Raw genomic sequence first — 23,820 nt, forward strand, 5'->3', positions numbered from 1 at the left:
CCCTGACCTCCAGCAGCATCTCCTGGGTTTATTCCTAGACAAAAATACTGCACAAAGCTCCACATCAGCATGTTAGAAAGAACCAATTCTCCTATAACCACTGTGCAAGGATATCTGGATGTGGAAGGAACATGAGGAACTATTATGTTAAAAACAATGTCATCTTCATTTACCGGGGAAAGGAAAGCTATAAAGGAGAAATTCAAGGGTACTGAGAACTGCAATTGAAGAAACAAAACCAGATTTCCATGACAGCCCAGCCATCATCGATGCCATTTCAGCTACATTTATTTTAATGTGCACCTCATTACGTGCTACAGCCTCAGAAAGCACCTGGCTGAGACACTGATCTTAAAAATAAATAAGACAGGGAGCTAAATTCCTGCTATAAATCCAAATTAAAATCTCTTTGTAAATAGATTACCCTTGTAAACATTTCTGGACTTGAAATTCATGAAGATGGAGCGCAGGGTATTTCAGGGGGACAATACATACTCAGGAAACTCTCAACATGAATGTGCCTTTCCAAACCTTCAGGGCAATTAAAACCCCTCATTCCACAGCTGCTTACACAGTGAAAATGTGATACAGGAGAAATGGCAAGAAATTCCTGGAATGCCACAGGACTGAAAAGGGGGTTTACACAAAAAACATCATCTGATCACACACCTTTACATTTTTCAAAAGTTCCTGATATCCCTGTGAATGGAAAATCGGTTTTGGAGTAGTTCCTGTTATCTGCCAAGAACTGGGAAGAGAGACCCTTCATAAAACATTATTCAGGGTATTTAAGAGGCCTAAAAGAAATGAAGCCAAGTTTATCTCTAATGATCAGTGAGTTCTGCAACTTCCACTCTGCCCCAGGAACATCAGCCTTTCTGCAATTACTGGTTTCCTGCTGGAGGGTGCTATTCAGAAACTTTGAGATTACATTTTACTTCCTCATTTGCCATTTAAATTCTTCCAAGATCTAGATATTGCTTTTTGCAGTCCAGATATTGAAGCTCCAGACAGAAGAAGCTCAGTGTTACTAAAACATCCAGCGTTTATTGTGGAATCACTGTGCTTCTTCCCAAAGAAATTCCAGTTCCTTGGAATAAACAGGCTTTGAGACAAAGATTTCATGAACAAAGATAAAGCCCAGTTGGCTTTATTATTTCCTTACATCCAGCCTTTTTAACAATCCTTCCTCGTTAGCACAGACAAGGAAACCTTTTTCAGGTTTGAGAACAATCTTGCTGATGTGCCCAGTGAGAGCACTCACAAGGCCAGGTGTGCTGTCATCAATCTGCAGGGTAATCCCCACCAGTACTTATTATTTCCCTAAAAGGGTAGATTAAGGAATCAAAACTATGTATAGAATTTTTTAAAAAATTAAAACATCAAAGCACATTCCCAGATTTTCAGTGTTTCACAGAAATTATACACCCTAGGAATAAAACAGATTTGCTTCAGAATATGATTGAGAACAAAATTTAGGTTTTCCTACAGTTTATTTATCAATTCCCTGACCCACAGAAATCTTTGACTGCAGTAAGAAACCAGGGTAGTTGGCAAGATCACACTTTTGCTCCTTTATCTGCACTGCAATTCACACAGCTCCTGTTCTCTGAAGCCCTTGCAGTTTATTATCCAGGGAACACCAATGGTCTGAGGCAACAGAAAAAAATCTTCATACTGAACTGAAAAAGTCCCAAAATAGCTACTGAGAGACCTTCTGAAGCAAATAAAACATTGCTTTGGACACAATTCAGTTGGAAGTGCACACCAAGTTCCCTCAGAGCCCACAGGCTGAGGGGTTTTGTGACCCAGCACAAGCCAGGCTTGACAGGACTGAGTCTAAGCAGGCCAGAACTGGCACATGGCAAACCCCAACAAAACTAGCTTTTTTCTCAGCTGTTTCCCTCCCAACCCACTGCCTTTCCTGGGAACTGGGTCATGAGGAATTCTTGGATGAATCCAGAGGATTGGTCACCTCTGCCCAGCTCTCCTCCTGAGTTTTGGCTCAGTGTAGAGGGTTACACGGTCAAGCCATCTCCATAAAGAGCTCTTAACAACCCTAACACTGAGCTTCCAACCGGGACACCGACCATTTCCACGGAGATCCAAAGGAAATGAGGCGAGCTGGGAATGCTGCATTCGGATCACAGGCATCTGGTGCAGTGACATTCCCTGCACAAAGCATTTGTCATCCAAAAGCAGCAGGCTTTCTGGCCAGAGAATTGTATTGCTGACTTTGTATTAACTAGCCCCTGTTTGCAGCAAAAAACAGCAGTAATTCAGTTAAAACAGAGGTTGAAGTCAGTGCCAGTAGACAAGCCCCAGGTGTGTTGCCCACTCATGCCCATGGGTCACGAGAATCCATTGTTCTCAGCAGAAAGTGTGTTCAGAATAACACTCACCTTGCTCAACTGACTGAGGTCAAACTCTCTACATCCCATTAGCAACTGAAATGGTTAAAGAATTAAACAGGTTCACAGCAGCACGGGGAGACAAATCAAGGCATGGCCCAGAAGATGGGTTTGTATCTTTTAAACTGAAGAATTTTTAAAAAAATAGTAATAAAAAAAAGAGTGAAGAGCCCACTCAAGAACTCTTCTTCGTAGCCTGTCCCTCTGGGACATAACAAACCATTTTCAGAACGCATCAAATCTGAGCTGGTCCTGAGGGAAAAGGTCACGTGAAAACAAAGTTCATTACAATCTGCTGATACAGCCGGGCAGTTCTGATTGAATGTGAGGTTACAGCAGATGTTCTCTCCCTTTTTCCTCTCCTCTTGCAGGGCTTCTCTCCTTCCATTTGACCTCGTGCTCCACCCCCAGGGGAGTTACCCCAGGACTGGATCCCCGATGCCGTGCTCCGGGTTGCAGGTGAAGGAGATGGTGATGGCAAAGCGAGTGCCCCAGTGAACCTTCTCCACACGGTGCAGGTTCTCCGACCCCGAGGTGAAAAAAGAAACCCGGCCTGTAAAGACAAGGATTTCATCAGTGACGTGGAGTTTGCCTCTCAGCTCTCTCCACGCAGCCTTGCTGTTGTCTCAGTACCTGAGAGCCCGCAGGTCATCACACAGACAAACTGTTATGAGCTTATGCTGCACTCTGACAGCTTTATGGACTGTTTAAAACACACTTTAATCCCTTGTGCTGCGAAGCTGGAGATGTAATTCCACTGTATCTCATAGTTTATAAAAGGCAGGAGGAAGCCAAAAGCATCTGAAGCCAGTTCTTATTTGCCTCAATTAAAAGAGCGCAGCTCTAGTGACTGCCATCAAAGTGTATCGATTTCCTCCCTGCTCCCCTTCTAGTCTGGCCTCTAATTTTAGACCAAAGAAGGAGGAAGTACTAAAGTCTTCAAGAAGTCTTCAGTGACAAAATGCTCAGCAGGTTTACGAGCAGCTGTGGCAGTTTATCAGCATTGTACCAAGCATTTGCTATTGCTTTCTGGGCCTGCTCTGATCACTCACTGTTCAGTCAGGTTACAGAGTCATGTATCAGTCATGTACAAATTCACTTTCCTTAGAAAGAGCCACTCCATCAATGCATTGGCTTGGGAATTGTTTTAGAAATGTAAGTGCTTCCCGCTGTGCCCCATCCTGTCCAAGCCCTGACCATCGCCTGCCTCCCGTGGCATCCAGGTGAAATGCAGTGACTTTGATGTGACAGCAGAGGTGGTGCCTTGGCATCCCACTGCATGAGACAGCAGAATGGACCCCTCTGCACTTCCCCATCATTAAACTCTTCTGAGAACAAACAAGTCTGATGTTTAGCGAGTGACTCCGAACTGACGCAACTCCACAGGACGGCCCCGGCTCTCCTGAGGAACCAAGAGATGCTCACCTGCACAGCTGCTTTACCCCCAGAGCTTGTGTTCTCCCCACTCAGGCTTTTCTTCCCACTGTTCAAATTAAAGTTTGTTTCAAGGGTTATCAAAGGGAACTCCTGTTGACAATCTAAGTGTGCCTGGGATGCCATCAGGCAAAATGAAACACTTAAATGCCTACTTAGAGTCTGCACAGCAAGATAAACTTACCCATCCAACCCTCAGCCCATCTCCACTGCAGAAATGGGCATGTAGCTGGTTTTCTCTTTAGAGTGATCCAAAAGATGCAGAAGTTCCTCTGCACACTCCTAAGCAGCACATGTGGGAGATTGGGGCAGAGCCAGACTGGCTTTCTGGAGCTCAGCTTACCCCCCAATCTCTGAGTTCAGTCTGCTGGAGTCCCTTTACCACTCGGTTCCAGCTCACACCTAACCCTCATGCACTTCAGAGCCTTTCCCAGCTGCCAAGCACAAGTCACATCATACTCTTCTGTTCCTGTGGCTGCACATCAATAATGGGTAAAGCTTTACATACAGAAAGAGCAGAGTCATTCACATGCACAGCTCATTCCCACCTCGCTGTCCTGCTTGTCTGGATGAAAGGCTGAATGAAGGCAACATGCTCCTACCCTTTAAGTGTTGCAATGAGTGCAGCCCTCAAGGGTTTCACACAAAGTCCCTGTGTCATGGGTTTTTTTTCACTTTTAAACCTTATTTCAACATCATTAAAGTGTTATTGGTCCCTCAGCTACTCACTCAAAGCTTTGCCTTAAACTGACTTTTCAAGCTGTTTTGTTTGATCTCTTTCTAGAAGTAGTGGTGATTCAGAGTGAGACAAGGTTCAGTGTATTGTTTCAGCCAGTTAAACTGGATTTGTTGGCTGCACAGAATGTCTTTTAAGTCCTTTCTTTAATAAATATATCTTCATATATATGGTATCTTACAGCTCCTTGTGTATCTGGTCCCTTCTCCATCAGCTGGGATTTCTGGGTCACTGAACAAGGTTGCAGTCAATTTTCAAAGATGATTTGTCCTCACTTGGGAAGAATTTCTTTTAACCTTAATTTCTTTGCATGGTTTTTGAAGCAAAAGCACACTCTCTCCATCTACACTTATTTTTAATAGTGTAAATGTTCAAAATGAGGGTAGAGAATGTTAATTCCCATCCCATCCAACCAAATCTTCCAGGGATATCTGACAGTATCCTTATCCAAAGACTCCCTGGAAAAAGACATGAGATAAAATAAAGGTGTGCCATTAGTAGGAAGGGAGTGAGCTGTGCTCCAGCCTAGATCCCATGGAAGGGTGCAGCAATGGCCTGGAAGAAGTTCCTCCCCTACAAATGCACTTGTTTTCAACTTTCTGACTAAAAGAGCAAAAAACCAAAAGAATTGGAAAGATCTGTGGTAACCTCAGGAGCTGCAGGAGCCTCTCAGGGACCACCTTGCCTGCACTTGCTCACAGGAACAGAAGTAATCAATCCTTGCCTTTGATCTCCATTTGACACCAGAACCTTCAGCTTGTTTTCCTGTCCATGTTTTCTACACTTTCCAGCATTAAGTGCTAGAAAGTTCAGGATGGAGTTTGGCCAAGGTTTAGCTGAGGAGCTGCTGTTCCTTGCAGACTGCAGAAGGTGTTGTGGTGGTGCAGCTGTTCCCCCTCCCAGGCTCTGCTTCTGGACTGGGATTAGTCCAGAGCTCCATCTCCAGGTGGAGCTGCTTCCCAGTCCCTCCTTTCTGTGGCCCTCAGGCATCCACACAAGTTTGAAAATATTTAAGAGTAAGCAAAGGATAAATTGTATTTGGGATGAAAGAACTGCTGTCACGGAAAACTCATCGGAATGTGCCACCCTGGGACAGTCACCAAGGACTGGGAACTCTTACAGGCAGCAAGACCTTCATTGTATCAGAGGTCACCACTCATTCCCCTGACTTTCTGAGAATCCATTTCTGCACTGATCCACAGGAATCAGTATTTATGAAAACATGAAAGTGCCAGTCACAAATTCCACAATTTTATGTGATTCCAATTTAGATGAAGCAACACTGTTATTTTCAGGAATAATATTTAACAAGCAGCAAAAGCAACAGACATTTCACTGTGCAGCAATTTTGTCCCATTTAATTACTCAAACAAACCCACTAGAGGAATATATGTATTAAATATGAGCTTTTGCCTTCCCAGGTTTAATTCATAATTGCCTCTTAGCAACGAATTCTTTTCAGATGTACTGAGAAAACATCAGCACCACAAGGAACAGCAGACAGGTGGGAAAAAATGATGCACTCAGCAATGTCACAGTAAAAAGTCACTATCCCCACAGGATTTGCTCTCAGATTTTTGTCTGTCTCGAATTCTAACATTCTGTTGTACTTCCATAAAGAAGCTGCCTTCAGTTTGCTACTCAACCTGTCCTGAGAGGCAGCACAGACTGGAGGGAAGTACAAAGGAAACCATTCTCAGTGACATCCACACCCCTGATGTGTTAACTGTGACCTCAAGGAATCCATTTACTCTGCCATTTGTTTCCTTGTCTCTAAAATGAAAAGTTGTACTGACCTATTCTAACAAGGTTTCTGTGGAAATTAATTAGTAAGCACCAGTACAACACTTGGCAGTTAACACACGTTCTCTTTTACAAGTATGATAAAAATATTCCTTCTGCTGTTCTTATTCTGAAGGAAAATTGCTCAGGCACACCAGGTTAAGTTATAACAAGATGTAGGGAATATAAAGAAAGGGCTTTGAGAACCATTCAAATATTAACACTCCACAGTGCTCATGAGAAAAAATGCTGCAAGATTCTTATGCCTCCAATACTAAACATTCATTGCACCACTCAGGCTGGAAGAGACCTTGGGAGGTTGCCTGGTCCAATTCCCTTTGTCAGATCAGGGCCAGTTTCCAGATTATCTGTCTCAGGTTGCTCAGGGCCAGGTCAGACACACGAGTGCAGCATCCACCCCCTTCCCAGGGATGTCTCAGGCTCAAATCTTTTGTTACCCCTGTGTCTCCTGTGCCAGATTTTTGAGTGGGGGGCATGGAGCAGATGATTTCCAGAGGTCCTTTCCCTCCTCAGTTATTCTGATTACAGGTGAACAGGCCCCTCACAGGAACATCAACTTTGGTAATCACTCGCATTTGCAGCCTGTTTTGCCACTGGATCCCAATCCTCTTCATGCTCCCATCCTTCATGTGGTATTCCCCCTTCTGCTTTTTTGGCAGCATCCTTCTGCCCTTCTAGTTTAATTCACTGCCAGATTTCCTTGTCAACTCCTTGGGTCCTGAGAACATCCAGGAGAAACTGCAAATGTTGTGTCAGATGGTCTCGACCAAGTAAGGGAATGACAACTGTCCCCCTGCTCTCCTCCCTGGCCTGCTGGACACCAGGGAAGGGCAGAGGGGCCAGCCCTGCCTGGTGCCAGAGCCAGGGAAGGGATGCAGAGCAGAGCTGGGGGGATGGAAAGGGTCTCTCCTCCCCCCACTGTCCATGGCAGCTGGTTCTGCTGCTCAGAAGGAAACGAAGCAGCTCATCTGTCTGGTGAAAGGGAAGCAGGAACCGTTTGTTTGGCACCCCAGATCTATTCAGCATCTTCCATCTCGTGCACTGACAGCTTCCACTGTCTGTTTAACATTTATCAGCTCTAAATGTTACTTGGGAAAGGAGGAGAAACTGCATCTCATCTGCTGAATGACACCAGGACAGAAGCACCGCCAGGGAAACTGCACAAACACAACTGTGTTCTCATCCCTGTCATCTGGGAAGGATAATCACTAATTCATTCTCCTATCAAGTGTCCAAGGAAACCCATCAGATCATCAGGCAGATAATCTGATGATAACAGTCTCTGCCATCACACCAAATAAAACTTATTTAACAGATAGACTTACTCAGTTACTTATAAATAAATGTTGAATGGGGAGAACTTTAAGCAAGTCCTTTCAGCAAACCCCACAAAGGGAACATGGAATGACAGTGTCTGTGACTGCCCTGATATGGGGTGAAGAGAGCCCCCCAGAAGAGAGGGCACAAGCTTCTCTGAACAATTTTGCTACTTCTGTGTCAAGCACAGAAGCAGAAAGAAGCCAATGGCCTTAAAAAAACCCCAAAACTACCTGCAGTGGCCATCAAAACCTAGTCACAAATTTGTCCTGAAATTACTTGCTGTTGTAAATAAAATCAGTGATTCACATAGTGAAGTCTCCCACCTTGTAATTTGTAAAACTATTATCAGTACTATCGAAAAAGTACTTGCTTTTATTTTAAATTTAAAAAGACCTGGCATGAAAACTTCCAAATTACTGTTTTTAAAGAAAATTAATAAGTTTATTTCCTACTAAAAGTACATGAACATTTTTAGACTTCAACAGATTCCCTGCCTGCTCCTCTCACTATCAGCACAGTTGGCTGCTCAAAATCCCAACATCTTCCTCTCTGTCTGAGGGTGTGACAACCCAGGGGAGTACTTAGGAGTGAAAACTGATATGGAGAGAGCAGTTATGCAGATGTGAGACCTCTGGGCTCCATTTCTTCTCCCTGCAGCCAAGAGAAGGGCAGGGACATCACCCTGCTCTGCCTTCCACTTCTGCCCTCAGTGCTCAAGCTCAGCCAGCCAGGCTGCCAGGTCTGCTCTGCTCCAGTGTCAGAGCAGCTGCACAAGTTCTGAACTGGGCCCCTAAAGAAAGTTCTCACTCAAAACAAAGTCTTGCAATCACATTAAATAACCTCCAGATCATCTGTTTTCCTTTTCCTGACCTTCCCAAACGTGGCATGGGCAGTAGAGCTGTGGTCAAATCATGGGGACACACAAATTGTGGGGTCTGGACTTCTGCTAGAGCAGGAATTCCCCCTTACATTTAGTAAATCACTGGAGCACAAGGGTAACCTCTGCTGCCCACTTATTCAAAAAATGGCTTTTAAACAAAAAGGCTTCATGATTGCATCTATGGCACGTGACATTCACACTCACAAACCTCAGGAACCAAGCAATGAACGATCCTTACTGAACCATGCAGTGAAACACAGCAGGACCTGCAGTTATTTGGGATTTTGTTTTGTTTCACCTCCTTTCAGTGGCCCAGCCAGTGATGTATACACTGAGCACAGCTCCCCTCAGTACCAGCTGCCTCAACAGGACAGTGTATTTATCTGAAGTCATTAATAAAAACACCATGTTAAGTGCAGGTCTGACCTGCACTCCCAGGTATCTATTGCTTTATGGGCCTAATTAAAATAGCATTTCATTTAATGCCATAATTAACCTGTCATCAAGCACTGCTGGAATACAAAACCAGAGCCTGGCAGACATTTATCCTTCCACAGGTACCAAAACGGAAAGCAAAAGAAAGTCTTCAGAGTCCTACAGAGAAATGAGGAGCTTTTTTTCTCTGTATTTTTTTCCCCCAATTTTAACAGGTCCTCCCTCCTTTTTCTACCACTTCTCTTTGCAATCACCTCCCAGCCCCTGGTGCAGTTTGTGATGAGTATTGTAAATCATGGACTTTGCACGGCTGGTTATTACTGAGCTGCTGATGCCAGCTGCATTCCCTCCTCACCAGGACTGGCAGCTCCTTCTGGAGAACTTAAAAATCATTCTCATCTTTCAGCTGATACTGCTTTAACTTCAAACTGTGCTCCAGTTTTTACTGATTGGAGCAAAACTACAGCTGGGAATGGCAGGAGATCATCATGATCCAGACTGAACCTGGATGATGTGGCTTGAAAATAGAGAAAGATCAGAAAATCTCAGTGAGGGAGCAAAATATCCACTGTTCCATGATACCAGATCAATTACTAAATACATGCTTTAAACACGTTTTTCACACCTTCTGTTAACGCTGCTCTGAGAGTCCTGGACCTGGAAATGTGACTTTTCATATCACTGTGCTGCATTTCCTCAGCCTTTAGTACGGAGTTCCCTGAACCTGGGTTTTTAAAGATAAAGATGTGACAGATTCCCACCCCTTCATCTGGAATACTGCACTTATTATTCTCAGGATTCCAGGATCTGAGAGTCCTGCAGTATCTGAGCACTGCAGTAAAGCTGCACTTAACCTCAGTGAATGCACCCCCAGACCCCACAGCCCATTCCTGCACTGTGGGAAAGCCTCGAGTGCATTTGAACACACACTGCTTTCCATCCTAAACCAGGAATAATCCACCTTCACAAGTTCCCAAATACCTCATACCTTCAACTCAAATATTTTACACTTCCAAAAACACACTCCTGACAGCTGTGAGAATATGCTAAGTTTGATATTCAAGGGAGAGCCACGTTTCACTCTCCAAAGCACAGAATTCATTTGGCACCACAGATTATTTTCTTCCCCAAACACACAGAAGAAGTGACTGTGACCTTTCCTTCTACCCCTGTGTAGTAAACAACTTGTATGAGGAACAAATTCCCTTGTAAGTTGAAAATAATTGCAGCAAAACTGACCTTGAAACCAAATTTACCTGCAAATAATGGACACAGAACCAGTACTGAGATTTCACCCCAACAGCAGAGTTTCATCTACACTGTATGATAAAGTGAAGTCTGTGTCCTGATCTTGTCAGTCCCCAAATTCACACAAGACTTTGGGAAATTACGAAATTTTAAATATGGTTTACACTGACAGGTTTAGCAGCAGCAGCAGAAAGTATAGCAACTTTATGGCTGAAAAAGGGATGACTCAATGTCTTGCCATTTCTTCTCAATCCTCCTGTATCTACTGGAGATTACTAAAACATGTCTCAGCCCAGCAAAAAGCATGCTGAAAGGTTTCATTCTGAAGGACCTCATTTCAAAAGGCTGAACAAACCAACCCTGGTGCAAAGGGTGGAAAGAAATACCAGTTATGATAATTTTTGGCAAACAGAATTTCCATAGATATTTAAAAGAAACAGATACCCCTTTAGATCTGTTTCTCTGCACCAAAAAAATGTTTTCTTTTCAAAGGAGTATTTCCCTTGGCACTAAGAATTCTCTTGCTCGTGGCACAGTGAGTTTCTTGCAGCAGACAGAGGTCCTGACTGAAGTCAAAAGACACATAAAATACTTCTGCAGGCCATCAGGGCACAAGAAAGATGTGTTCCTTCATGCCAAAATTGGTTATGAATTAGCCAAAGGTTACACATTTCAACTGGCATCGTGGTGCTGGCTTGTTCACGTCTGCTGAAAAGAAAATCAGCTCAAAAGCCTCGAGGTTAATAAATTATAATTCCTTCTTAAAGCTAGAGGTGTTTGTTAATAACAGAACCAGGGGATGTTAAAGACCATCCTACAGATCAGAGTCTTTCAGTGAAATATGTGAGAGTTGAGACGTACAGAGCTCTTAGAGAATGCACTGAGAGAAGGGATGAGCATTTTAATTTAGGTTCCACTCCTAACAGAACAGTCCTCCCTGTCCCCCCCTGCCTGGCTAACACTGATCCTTTACCATTACAGTGCTGCAAATGCATCTGGAGCAGCAGTGGGACTTGCCCAGGCAGCACTTTCAAACACAGGCCATCCCACAGTGTTTTATTTTTAATTGCTTTTTCCTGTATTTCCAATTACTGCTTTTCTGCTCTGCTGCATCACTAACAGTGACTTTTCTGTCCCCTGCTGTCGAGCCTGACACTTGGACAAATTACTGCTCACAGAAAAAGAAACCTGCCCATTTGGGCACTCAGCATCAGCCTCCCAAAATGCAGCCTAAGTTTGAGACAACAAGAAGTGCCAGGTTTTAGGACTTAGCAATACAGAGAAGGTAAATTAGCTTAGTCAAGCACTAAAACTGACCCAGTGATGATGACAGTCATCTCTAAAAAAGCCTGGATCTCCTAAAGGAGAATTATCAACATGTGGATTTAAAAGTTGGGTTGGAGTGACAAGCAGAGCACCGAGGATCAAAAGCAGCATAAGCCAAAACAAACCCAAAAGCCAAAAAGACAGAAGGAGAGAAAGAAAAAACACTGCAGAGGAACATTCTGATCATGAAAAATACATCAACTTGTGCCAGCAACAGAAAACACCCTGGGGTCGTTCTCTCCCAAGCCACATTTTGTCAGCAAGAGCAAAAGTCAGTGCAAGTGCCTTCAGGTTGTGCTTCACCTCTCCTCCTTCACCTCTCCTCCCACATCCACAGCAATGATTTCTACACCTGTAAACACATGTTAATCTTACAACTGCATCTGGAAATGAAATAGTTTCACGTGCTCCCCTTCAAAACAGAGCATTTTGCAAAAGATGACACTTTCAGCTGAGGGTTTATTTCCAATCATAAAAGTCAAAATAATCAAACATATCATTCTTGATACCAAACCCAGAGTGCAGATACTCTCAGTTTATCTAAGCCAGCATTACTGCAGGTGAGTGGCTCACTGTGATCCATAATTCAAAAAACACCATCCCAATTTGCAGGCAGCAATAGTCTTGGGGTAATGCCTGTCAGCAGACAATTACTGAGGCTGTCTTTAAATGAGCAAATTTCCATCTTTTCTATCTTGAAAATAAAATACAGAACACAGTAGGAATATAAAGCTGCCCTTGGCTTTTTTTTCCCCCTACAAAAGTGTGGCTGGTCTTGCATTATAAAAGGCAACACTGCAGGAAGCTCAGCACTCAACCTGCCAGACAGATGAGCTGAGACTCAGCTCCCTCTCTCTGGGCATCCTGCCCCGGAGTAACTGCAGTTCCAAATGATCCACTTATTAGAAAAACCTTAAACCAGCCTTAAAGTATGGAGGTATAATTGACAGCCATCAGAATGCTCATCCCTGTCAGATCTCCTGGAAGCAGGGATGGACTTGCAGCTGTGTTCCAGCCTGTTATCAGAGCTGTGGTAATCAATCACCTCAGCCACCTCAGGGGACAGAGCCCACCTTGAACAGCAGAGGAATTTCAGGCCGGTCTAAAATGAATGGTTCATTTTGGATTTGCTGCAGCCACAGCTGCAGAGTGCCCTGCCAAGCTGTCAGCCCTGGATGGCACACACAGTCCCACCCCCTGTGCCAGCCCACCCAGTTATTAATGGCACAATGAACCCTTCATCCTGCAGCCACAGCCAGGCTGTACCTGCTCGGGGCTCCACCGTCTTGTTGGAATCTGCATCCAGGAACACAAAGCGGCCTCCCCCAAAATCCTGGCTGTAGTCAGAGAGGTAGAGCAGAGAGGTGTAGTCAAAAGAGCCGTAAGTCACCTGGGGGGGGAAGACAACATGACCAAAAATGACCAAATTCTTACTCTCACCTCTGCAGAGCACAAATAATGAAGCAGATAGATCTGATGGGTTTTTCTAATTATCCAGTTTTCACATAAGTTTAAGAAAGGGCTCTTTGAGAGCATTGTTTCCTACAAAGCCTCTGTGTTTATTAGTCTGTTTTATTACATGTACACACCTGCTCCATCCAGGACTAGCATGTTATGTCTATTATTACCACAGTTTCCATAACTAGAGAAGTGCTCCTGTTGATCTCCAGTGCCAGAAGTTGCACCCCTGCATTGAGTCCAAAGTAGAGCAGAGCTCAATCAGCTTACACTGTTTCAAGATAAAGGTTAATGACTAATGAATTCCACCCATTATCTAACCATGCTCAGAGATTTCTGGAAACCTCCCTTTTCACTTTTTCACCAGCTACCAGGCAGGAGCTTCATGGTAATAATAAATCAGACTTTTCAAATAAACACACATTTGTTGGAGGAACTTCTACTCTTTTCTATCCAGGTTTTGTTTAAAAACCTTCAAACGTGACTTGCTAAGTCTCTGCTCCTTCTCAGCCTCCAGACCAAACATCCCATTTTTAAGGCTAACAAAGTGATTTTTTCCTTCCTTGTAAAGCGTTATTTTCACTTGATATGTACATTGAAGATGGAGAAAAGAAATATTATATACTAATGCTCAGAGTGAAGCTATCTAAATATTTAACACTGAGTTTAGCTGATTCTGAAAATATTTCTTTTCGTATCTACGCGTCACCAGCAATTAAAAACATCCTTAAAATCAATGGCTGTATTCTCCAATTTCTTAGCAGTAAATCCCAACCCTGGAGTTCAGCATCACACTGTCAGACAGGGAAATGTGCAGCACAGTAGCACTGTGTAAACACACAGCACTTGCAGAGTGTTTTGACTGACCTGGTGACTGTCAGAGGTAGGTGCTACTTCCAAACTTAGAAGTTTTCTAAATATTTTCAGTCGTGTTTCAAGTTACATTCATTAGTGCCAGTTAAATTTCTGGCTCCAGAGCAGCTGTAAATGCTATCCTGCAAGGGCAGTGACTGCAGAGAACAGAGCAGCAGATGGAACAGGAAGACATTCTCTTTCTTACTCATTTTATTATTTTTGACCATAAGGGCTTAAAGGCAAAAAGCCAAAATCTGGTGATAAGCTGCACCACACAGCCTGAATCACAAGAATGAGAGAAATATCACAGTGATCCCCTTCCCCCCATGTTTTCCCAAACCTTGGTAGCAAAACAAGGCAGTCAATGGGAATTAATGAGCAAGTGGTACTGCAGTGCCTCAAACCAGCCCCTCTCATGCAAATCAGCCCTGCAAAGCCATTTTCCACTTCACTGATTTGCTGATAAAACTTCCAGTCAATTTATTCAGGAAGTCTTCCAGCCACTGAAGGCACGAGCACAGGGAAGTTCACTGAGCTCACACCTGCAAGTTCAAGGCATTAAAATTGTTCTTATCCACTCCATCTCCAAGGTGGCTTTACCAATTCTAAACTTCTAAAGAGCTGCCTGCAAACCATTTGAGCACAACCAAACACAGCTAATTGCTGGTAGATGACTAAATGTGCAGGGCAAAATGGCTTTTCTGTGCCTGCCCTTATTCATGACTAACTCTCAGAACAGCCAGGCCTGAGAAATGCAACCCTCTGGAAAGGAAGCACTAAATTATACTGAGTTAAAATCCTCCCATGCATATCCAATATATTTGTTACCCTGGTAATGATTTCCAGTACCAGACAGGTCAATAATATAATCAGAAGTTCAAACTATGTGAGAAAAGCTGTCATTAAAAGCAGGGGATAAGCCAGGCAGGCACAGCAAATCAATTTTCTCCAGCTCCTTATGAACAGCTCCACAAGAAAAATGCAGGTATTTCCATTCAGCCTGATGTGTCATCTAGTTAAGTGTGCTCTTTTGAGCACTCTTTACCCAAAAGAAGTCAAACATAGCTAATATTTAATGGCAGATGCTCCTAATGACGTTTATGTGGTAGTTCTTTAAAGGCAATTATCATAAATACAACTGCCAGAATTAGCCAGACACATTTTGCAGTGGCACCCTTGGGTTTCTGAGGATCAACTTCCTCTAAGTTCAAAGATGGTGCTGCTTTAAGGCACAAATAAGATCTCTGGATGTGTTTTAGAAATGTGTAACAACATCAGGGGAAGAAAATAAGAGTGAAAAGAGACTCAGCAGCCAGAGGGGGTGGTGGGGATGTGGAGAGCACATTGCAGGTAAAGGGGACTTGGAGGTTTGGCTTGTGCAGCTTAGAGAAAAAAAGGCTGAAAAGGGATCTGATTCCTGCCTGTAAATACAGGGGGATGGCAGGAGGTGGAAGTGGGAGGAGGGGAAAACCAGCTATAAATTGATCATGGCCAAGTTTAGGCTTAAAAAAAAAAAACAAACCAACAAAATAATTTCGAGCAAATGTGCACTGAAGTCCTGGAATAGCTCTGATAGAAGAAATTCAAGGAAAACAAGCCCAAAAAGGATCTTTCTGGAAGAGCCTGCTGATTCTGTGAAGGATGGCAGGATCCCTGCCCAGGCAGGGCACTGCAGAGATCTGCGAGTCCCACACTGCTTCTGTCAGAGAACGTTCTAAGACTGCTCTGCTGCCAGTGTTGAGTGTGCAACAGCAACTCCACTACAAATCAGAGTTTTTGACATTTGAAAGCCTCAGTTCCAAACAAATCCCGTCCAAGATGAAACTCCACATCTTAAACCAACACTCTCTTTATTTGATTTATATGCTTATAAATTCAACGAGATTAAATGAGTCATCTGGGTGATTTCAGGGTTTCCATTTCTGTGTAACTGCAAACCAAATAAATTTTAGGGAAAAAAAAAGAAACACCAAAGCCTCAGATGGAGACAGTAAATCTGTACTACTCCATTATGCAGTTAAAAACCTTTAAAAATCAGATTAGAAATATCATTGCAATATAGGGGAAAAGGCAAGAGGGGTATTTGTGTGCTCCAAGAAGCCAAAATCTTTGTAATAAGTGTCAGACTTTAAAATAAAAAAACACATGGGATTCCTTTTTCAAAGGCTTAATTTTACCTTTCTTTTGGAAAGGGGCAAGGGGAAAAATCCTGTTATCTTCTAGGAGTAACCTTCACTATGTATTTCTGCATAGTAATTTAAAAAAGTGACTTGTTCTGTTCCAAGGGAGAAGAATAAATAACAATAGAACACAAAAGCGTCCACCAAACTGTCAAGTTTCATTGACATTTCTTCAACCTCCTTGTATTCACAGTTGCTTTGGAGGCCACAGAAGAAGACTAATGCTCTTAACTGGGAGGCACTTCCTACCTCACATCAATAGCAATGGATTTTTTTAACTTGCATTCAGCTGCAGCCTGGAAGTGGTAAATGAAAACTTACTTTGTTGGAGAAAGTAAAATCCAAGCCAGATGAATTTGCTGCACTCAAGGCAACTTGTGAAGCTACAGATTCATCCTGTTTGGTCTCTGTTCAAACTACTTTTGATCATGAACAAGGTGTTTGGTAACTGCCCCAATGGGATAATTATCTCTTCATACATTGAATTATTTAGGCTGGAAAAGACCTCCAAGATCAACCTCTGTCATAACTCAGACAACCCCCTTATTCAGTATAGACACTGTTAAGGTGTAGATTATGCATTCCAAGTTTAAGGGAGCAGATTTTGTGTCTGTTTTGGTGTTCTGAAGCTGAGGGTGGGTTAGAAAAAGCCAAGGCCAATGAACTGATGTATCTGCTCCCTGACCAGACAGCCTGCAAGATAAACAAAACACGGACAAAACAGAAGGATAAAAACAGCAAAACATCTACCCCTGCTGTCCATCATGTTCCGGCACTCTCAGGATGTCAGGACAAAGACTCAAGGGAAAAAAAAAATCCTCTTTGTGGAAACCTATTTGCTTCTAAATGACAAAATAACTTTTAAGTTATATAGGAGATATTTAGGTGGAAACACTGAACTGTGAGGTTCTCCAACCACCTTATTCATTTCTCAATGCAAAACACATGCAGGAAAGAATAAAGAGCACATTGGCAAGCCTAATGCTTGGGCAGACACAAATCTCATTACAGTAATAAATCAGAGTCTGAAATGCTAAAATACACCTTTTTGGGGCCGAAACAAGAGTGGAGAAAATAGCCATGAGCTGTTGGAATTTACTGCTTTCTCTTCCCTTGTGGCAGTCAAATTTGATTCTCTAAAACTATGGAAAAACTACAGGGAGCTGATGAATTTACCGCACTTCTCATGAGCAGGATCACTGGTTTGTTCTGAGGCTCTTGGGGACGAGCGTGAGGTGATGGAATTGCTGTGAACCAGCACCATCTGCTCCCTGCAGCCACTTCCCACCAGCACCAGGCAAAAGAATGTGGCCCTCAAAACCATCCCTCTCACCTCTGGTGCCCCACATCCACCACTGTCCACTGGTCACATCCCAGCTTTTTAAAGCAGAAGCATCCAAAGCCAGGCCTTGTCTTTGCCGTGTCTGTGCCTGCAGATTCTGCCCTGCTGGATTTTCTGCTCCCAGCCCGCAGCTGGGGCAGGTACCAACCACCCCATCAGCACATCTACATCTGACCCGCTTCTGCTCACATGGCAGGAGCTCACACTAATGCTGGGAGCAACAACAGACGCTCCACTTCCCTCAGAGCGGCTTTTTCCAGGAATTATTGTCAGGCAAGGAATGTTTCTCTGATTTTTACATCTCAGACTTCAAAGTACGCTGCCCACTTAGAGATTCTAGCCCTGAACATAACTGGGGTTTTGATGGGCAAATTTTGTTTGTTTGGTAATCCATGACTCCAGAGTGACTCACTGATAAATCCTGAAGACATGAAATGTGGGTATTGTGCTGTGGATCTTCTTTGCTTATGGGTTTTTATATGTTTTGGGCTTTTTTCCTTTGGTTCTTCCATTATTTGTATTCTGCTATACTGCACAGAACCTTAAAATCCAGTTCAGTTCAGAAATTAACTCAATACCAAATCATGTAAGTCCATTAAAAATGCAAAGTACCAAGCTCTGAACCTAAAGATAGAAGACTGAGCAGTTAAAATAAAGTCAGAATACTTCCATTCTAAAAAGAACACAACACTAAATTATTGAAAAGGGGTGCCATGTCCCCATTGAAACACATACAGTAAAAAAGCCTCAATTCACACATAACTGAAATATAAATGCTAAGCCTTTACCAAAGGCTCAGATCAACAGCAGTGATCAATTGACCACTGTGAAACAGCTCCTGCCAGACCTGCCTGAAATTCAGGTCAATTTAATCAATATTTCTGACAAAAGAGATTGCTGAGTAGTCACTCTGGCAATTTATTAATCCTAGCAAAATCAAATTAGAGAAAATAAAATTACATGGGATGTAATGGCCTACGTTTCTAAAACTCACTTATCTCCCACTTAGGTTCATCCCCTGAAGGATTTTTTAACAATCAGCAATTTTCAAACATGTCTGACTGATTGTTTAATCCAAAATGACTTCAAAATGTTCTAATAATAACAGGAGACCTTTGAATGCCACCTCAGCCTGCTCCTCACCTTGTCCACGTGGGGGTGCCAGTACTCGTCGTGGGTTGTCTTGGCCTCCGTGCTGTTCATCCTGGAGAAGAAGGTTGGCTTGGTCAGGTACAGGGAGGAGGAGCTGATCCCAAACACCTGAGCGATCCTTTGTTGAATTCTCTGTCTCACATCCCTGCAAAGAGCACACAGAGCACACACAATGCTCAGTGAGGCCTCTCCTGCTCTCCTGAGCTTTCCTTCGTTCCCTGCTGGTGCTCCTTTGGAGCTGAGCTTCTTCCCCAGCTGATAAATCATGGGGAACACACAACCATCCCTTCTGATTTTGCCTTAAATAAAGAAGATGTACTACATCAAAAAAAAAACATTTTGGGTTGGTTGGGGTTGGTTGCTCTGGGTCTTTTGATTCCCAGAACATCAAGGTAAAAAAACCCTCTTTGTCTCCTGTGGTCAAGGTTTTACAGTTTCTGTCTGGGCAGGCTCTTTCCCTCACTGTTTATCAACTGCTGAAAACATTCAAGTCTTTCAGACAGGTATTTTTAATCCAAAGCAAGTAACTGTAAAGTTGTGCCTTCACAAAGGGTTGCCTCTGAAGAACCTTCAACTGCTTTTAGACTGATTTTGAACCCCCTGATGGTGGCACCATGAAATTCAGGGTTCTTGATCAACATGTATATTGGTATTGTTACCAGATTTCCTTTCAAAATGAATGCAAGATGTTTTTCCCAATTATTTTCAAAGATCAGACAAACTGTTTCTACCTTGGCTACTTTCCTGTGTTTCTTGGGAGGCAAGAAAGAACAGGACGGGGCTTTTATTTCATTTCAAGGCTTTTAAGGTTATCAAAATACAAAACTAATGGTCCCATGTGTGATGCTGTCCAGAGCTGCCTCTCCAGCACCATCCCTCTGGCAGACCAGGGCCATCTACAACTGCCCCTCTTGGTTCAGTGCCCAGCACTTTAAAAAGAAGAGATTTGTGCTTAATGAGGAGTACCACTGGCAAATCCCACACTCAGCTGGCACGTCAACTTTGAGGAGATTTAAAAGCCAGCAAAGAATGCAATGACACACAGTGATTAAATGAAAACATTGGGGTTCAAGATTTAATCCTGTTTCTTAAAACCTTTGTGTTATTTTCTCCCAGAATACAGCATGTAACTATTTTGAAAAGCAGAATAAAATCACTTAAGGAGAACACAGTCACTTCTTAGCCTATGAAAACTCTTCTGCTCAGCCTATTTTCCACTGACCTGGCCATTCCAACATTTATCAATATCATGACTGCAAGTTTTTCATTCCATTCCCTTCCCTGCTGTTCCAGACACAGCCTATGTAGGACAAACTCAGTGTACTGTGTAAATCAAGTGACAAGATAAGCCAAATTTCAGCTTAAAAGGTGCTATCAAGGAAGGAGTGAATAAGCCCAGGAACTTTGGCTCCCTTGGATCCCCTCATGGACCCAGAAGCAGCAGGAGCCTCCCTTTCCGTCTTGATCCTGGCCCACTGACTCCTTATCCTTTCTCCTCTGTGATGAAAAACTGTTGGTGGAGTTCTGGTGTGCTCTGGCTGCAAGGAGAAAACTTCTTTATGCTGGAGAATATAAGCATTTACTTCCATAAACACAGCAATTCTTGTCCCATTCAGGCTGCTCAGGGGGTACCCAGCTCTGAGCAGATGCACTGACAGAGCTCTCTGCCTGTCATCAAATAAATGCACAACTACAGCACCCAGTCTGAAATATCAGCAACAAATTAACCCCCCCCAAGGCTGTCAGCAGCAGGCCTTGTCCACTGGCACTGAGACACTGGATAATATCAAAATGCACAGGCCAGACTGAGGGAGAGGCAGAAGAGACCTCCATGAGAAGAGCACACGACCACCAGATTGTGTAAAAACAGTTCCTGAGATCTATTTTGGAGGTAGGGGGATGAGGCAGAAAATCAAACAAGCCAGTGAAGTAGCTGGAAGTCCAAGGAACATAAAACTTCAGAGAAAGGAAGTTCACTAGATTGAAAAATCGCCAGTTTAATGCAGCAGCAGCAGCAAAAAGGACTAAAAGAGCCACAGAACAGTCTCTGTAGGACACAGCTCTGCCCAGACCAGCACAAAATGCAGCTGGGAGGCACTGCAGAGTGTGATCCAAGCACAGTGACAGGAACACTCCAATCCTACACAACTTCCCTGCTATCCCACTTGTCAGCACCCCTGCTCCCCAGGGAACAGCCCCAGAGGCAGCTGCAGCAGACAAGGCCAGGATCTCCCAGCCAGGGAGCCTGGACACAAATCCAACACACAGAGAGCAAACCATCAGCTCTCCCCCTGCTCTGGATCTCTCCCTTAATAAGCTGGGAGGTTTTCAGAATAAATCTTGGATAGTGCTGTTTGCTGCTCAAAGTCAACCCTCCCACCAAACATCCTGATTTAAAGGTCTCTCTTTTGGATAAAGATGCATCTCTTCTGTGGAGGAACTGCTGTCATGTGCTCGGCAGATGGTGATTAAAGCATCAGCCTAGAAACCAGAATTGATTCTGAAGCAACATAATTCTGACAGAGACAGTTTAGAAACCATCCCCCTGGCTCAGGATGCCTACTCAGATCTGTTATTGTTGCAATCAGTAATGCTTAGACACAAATTACATTCAGTTATTCCTCTCAAGAGTGTATTTTTAAACTGACCTTGGCAGGTAAGGGAAAGTAATGAAGATAAATGCTCCCAAGAACAGCATAAAATCGTTCATTAAGGCCATAAAGTACTACAATCCATGGTAAAGCACTGCCATTGATATGAACAGAAACATTTAATAATAGATTTTGTATTAGCTTCATATCCAGCAGACTGAAACATCCCCTATATGGCATGGAATCCCAGTGGAATATTGATATTCCCAAGCAGCTGTCTCTTCTCACAGCAGAAATTCATTAGATTATTGAAAAATGGAATGCTTCTGTTCATGTGAAATACAAATTATATATTTTCTTTATATAATAATCAAGGAACCGTGTAATTTTTGCCATTTTGGGATCAAAAGTAAACACTTCTTAAAGAAGTTTATCTGTAAGGACAATGGTATCTAGAAACAGTTACTGAATAGAAATAGGTTTTAAGTGATTAATATTTTAGCATAATATTAATGACTATTTTAATAAAACTAATAAACCTACTTGACTACTTAAAACTCCTTCCACCACTAGAGGGAGGTCAGATTCCTTCACAAAGGCAAGTAAAAAAAGACACACACACACAAAAAATATTGCAGAGCTGCTTGGGAGGGGGATTATTCACTGCTTCTCCAGCCACAACATCAGTAATTTAATAATAATAAATCCTGCTTTACCATTTTTAATGTTTTGCTACATTTCACCCCCCGAAAAACCAGGTTCCTGATGTCATAATGGCACAGAATTGTCTCCATCCTCTAACACAACAAACAGGAGTTCAGGAGGGAGGATTTTACATTCCCAGCTACAACGTTGCAGCAAATCACCCCAGACCTCAGATAAAGCAGCTCCCCTGGCTCCCAGGGCTGCATCAACCCCCTGGGCAGGAAGGGAAATGTGGGATCCCATTGACACCACCAGAACTGCCCTGCCCTGCTCAGAGCAGCTGATGGTGTTGATCAAAGCAGTCACTAAAAGGTCCTCTTATTTCTCTTCCTCAAGCCATCTTATTGCTCAGAGATTACTATTTTGAGTAGATGTATAAATGCAAAGGACAATCCCCTCCCAACCTGCACCCTAAAAAAACAAAACCCTCAGAAATATGAAGTTCTGGTTTGTGATTCATTCAGCAGTTACTGGAAACCTTTACCGGTACAAGGCAAAATCCTCTTCGGTGAAGATGTCGTGAATTTTGTCCCCAAAGTACCTGAAAAGTTAAACAACAGGTTAAAAGGGGAGTTGCTGAATCAGAATCCCTGAGTTAACACCAAGATGCCTCCTCACCCCCACCTGTGATTTGCTCACAGAGAGGGAAAACACAACCCAAAAAATCCTACAGATGCTTTTGAGCGTGGTGTGCAAAAGAATTGCTAAAAGATTAAATGTTGAAAGATTAAAGGATCAAAATGCTGCAGCTGGTAATGGAATTCCCCAGGCATTAAAAAAAAGTTCCCTCCCAAATCACAAAATAAGCACATGGATTTGAATTTTTAAGAGTTCAGCCTACTTGATTTCTCCCCCTGCTGACAAACTAGATTATAACTGTGGAAAAAAATACTCTGACTTCCTGGTGCCAGAACATCAAAATAAAGATAATGGCAGCTTTCAAAGAGCCCACAGCTCAACAAAAGATCCCTTTTCATGCCACAAAAGCTCTTTAACCAGTCCTGGAGACCGTGGTGAATCCAAGCAAATTCCACAGTCTCTCATCACCAATCCCAGCCCACGGGGTGTGAGAAATTGGAACAGGGAGTGGGCACGGAAGGTGTGGGATGACAAGAGGCAGGAAACACAGTCCCACTTTACCTGTACAGATTAACAAAATGCTTCCCCAGGGAAAGAGCTCCGGAGTGCAAGTCCAAAATTGATGCCTGGCAAAGGAAACAGGAGGAAAAATGAGCATGAAAAGGTTTTATCATTATTTAACTATGTAACCTTTAATAACCGGCCCGAGTTGGCTCTCACTTCCCTCAGCCTCCCCAGGTGAAAATATTAATTTCTGGCATTTGGGTTCCCAATATAAGGTTTACTTTACAAACTGCAGACCTCTCTGAGATCACTGTATGGATGCACAGAATATTCAGGTACTGTGAAAAAAGCACAGGACTGCTATTCCTGAGATCCCAACCTGACAGGGAACTGCCATGGGCTGGGGGTAAAAATTCTGTGTTCCAGGATTCCCTCTTGAAGACATTTCCCTTCCACACAAGGATGACTAATTTTCCAGTATTTGTGAAGTGCTCAAGTAGCAGCACTAATATTTATCTTGCCCAGCATTTGTTATTAAAACTTCACCTCCACCCTGAGTTCCTGTATACTCCTCATATTTAATGTAGACATTAAAAAGGCTGTTTAAAAGAACAGTTAGAATTCTAAGGCTTACTAGAGTCACACTCTCCTTTCCTCAATTTCTAAACTGCTGTAAGAGAAAACCACACAGTGAAAGGTTTTTACATATGAAAATTCAATCCATTTCTTATCCAGTTCAAGCCAAACTCTTCTGCTGAGCTCCAGACAAGCTAAAAAAATTAGTATTCAGATTTGCCAGGATGGAGAGCCACCCCTCAGGACTCTAAAATATTTCTGTACATTGAATAAAGTACACTTTTG

General features: G+C 43.0%; 1 protein-coding gene across 1 annotated transcript in view; it reads right to left on the reverse strand.

Annotated features, from left to right (window-relative positions):
* Positions 1 to 243: 243 nt before the first annotated feature.
* The window catches only part of OGFOD3 (2-oxoglutarate and iron dependent oxygenase domain containing 3), a 32,988-nt gene continuing 9,411 nt past the window's right edge, over positions 244 to 23,820 (reverse strand). Inside the window, exons 5-9 of the mRNA XM_050318964.1 lie at positions 23,017 to 23,081; positions 22,361 to 22,417; positions 18,572 to 18,725; positions 12,860 to 12,983; positions 244 to 2,964 (exon numbers count right to left, since the gene is read on the reverse strand). Of these exons, the coding sequence (XP_050174921.1) occupies positions 2,828 to 2,964; positions 12,860 to 12,983; positions 18,572 to 18,725; positions 22,361 to 22,417; positions 23,017 to 23,081 (537 nt within the window). The 3' untranslated portion in view covers positions 244 to 2,827. The remainder of the gene's footprint in view (positions 2,965 to 12,859; positions 12,984 to 18,571; positions 18,726 to 22,360; positions 22,418 to 23,016; positions 23,082 to 23,820) is intronic.

Source organism: Myiozetetes cayanensis, unplaced genomic scaffold, assembly GCF_022539395.1.
Source record: "Myiozetetes cayanensis isolate MyiCay16 unplaced genomic scaffold, myiCay2020 scf22, whole genome shotgun sequence".
NCBI lineage: Eukaryota > Metazoa > Chordata > Aves > Passeriformes > Tyrannidae > Myiozetetes > Myiozetetes cayanensis.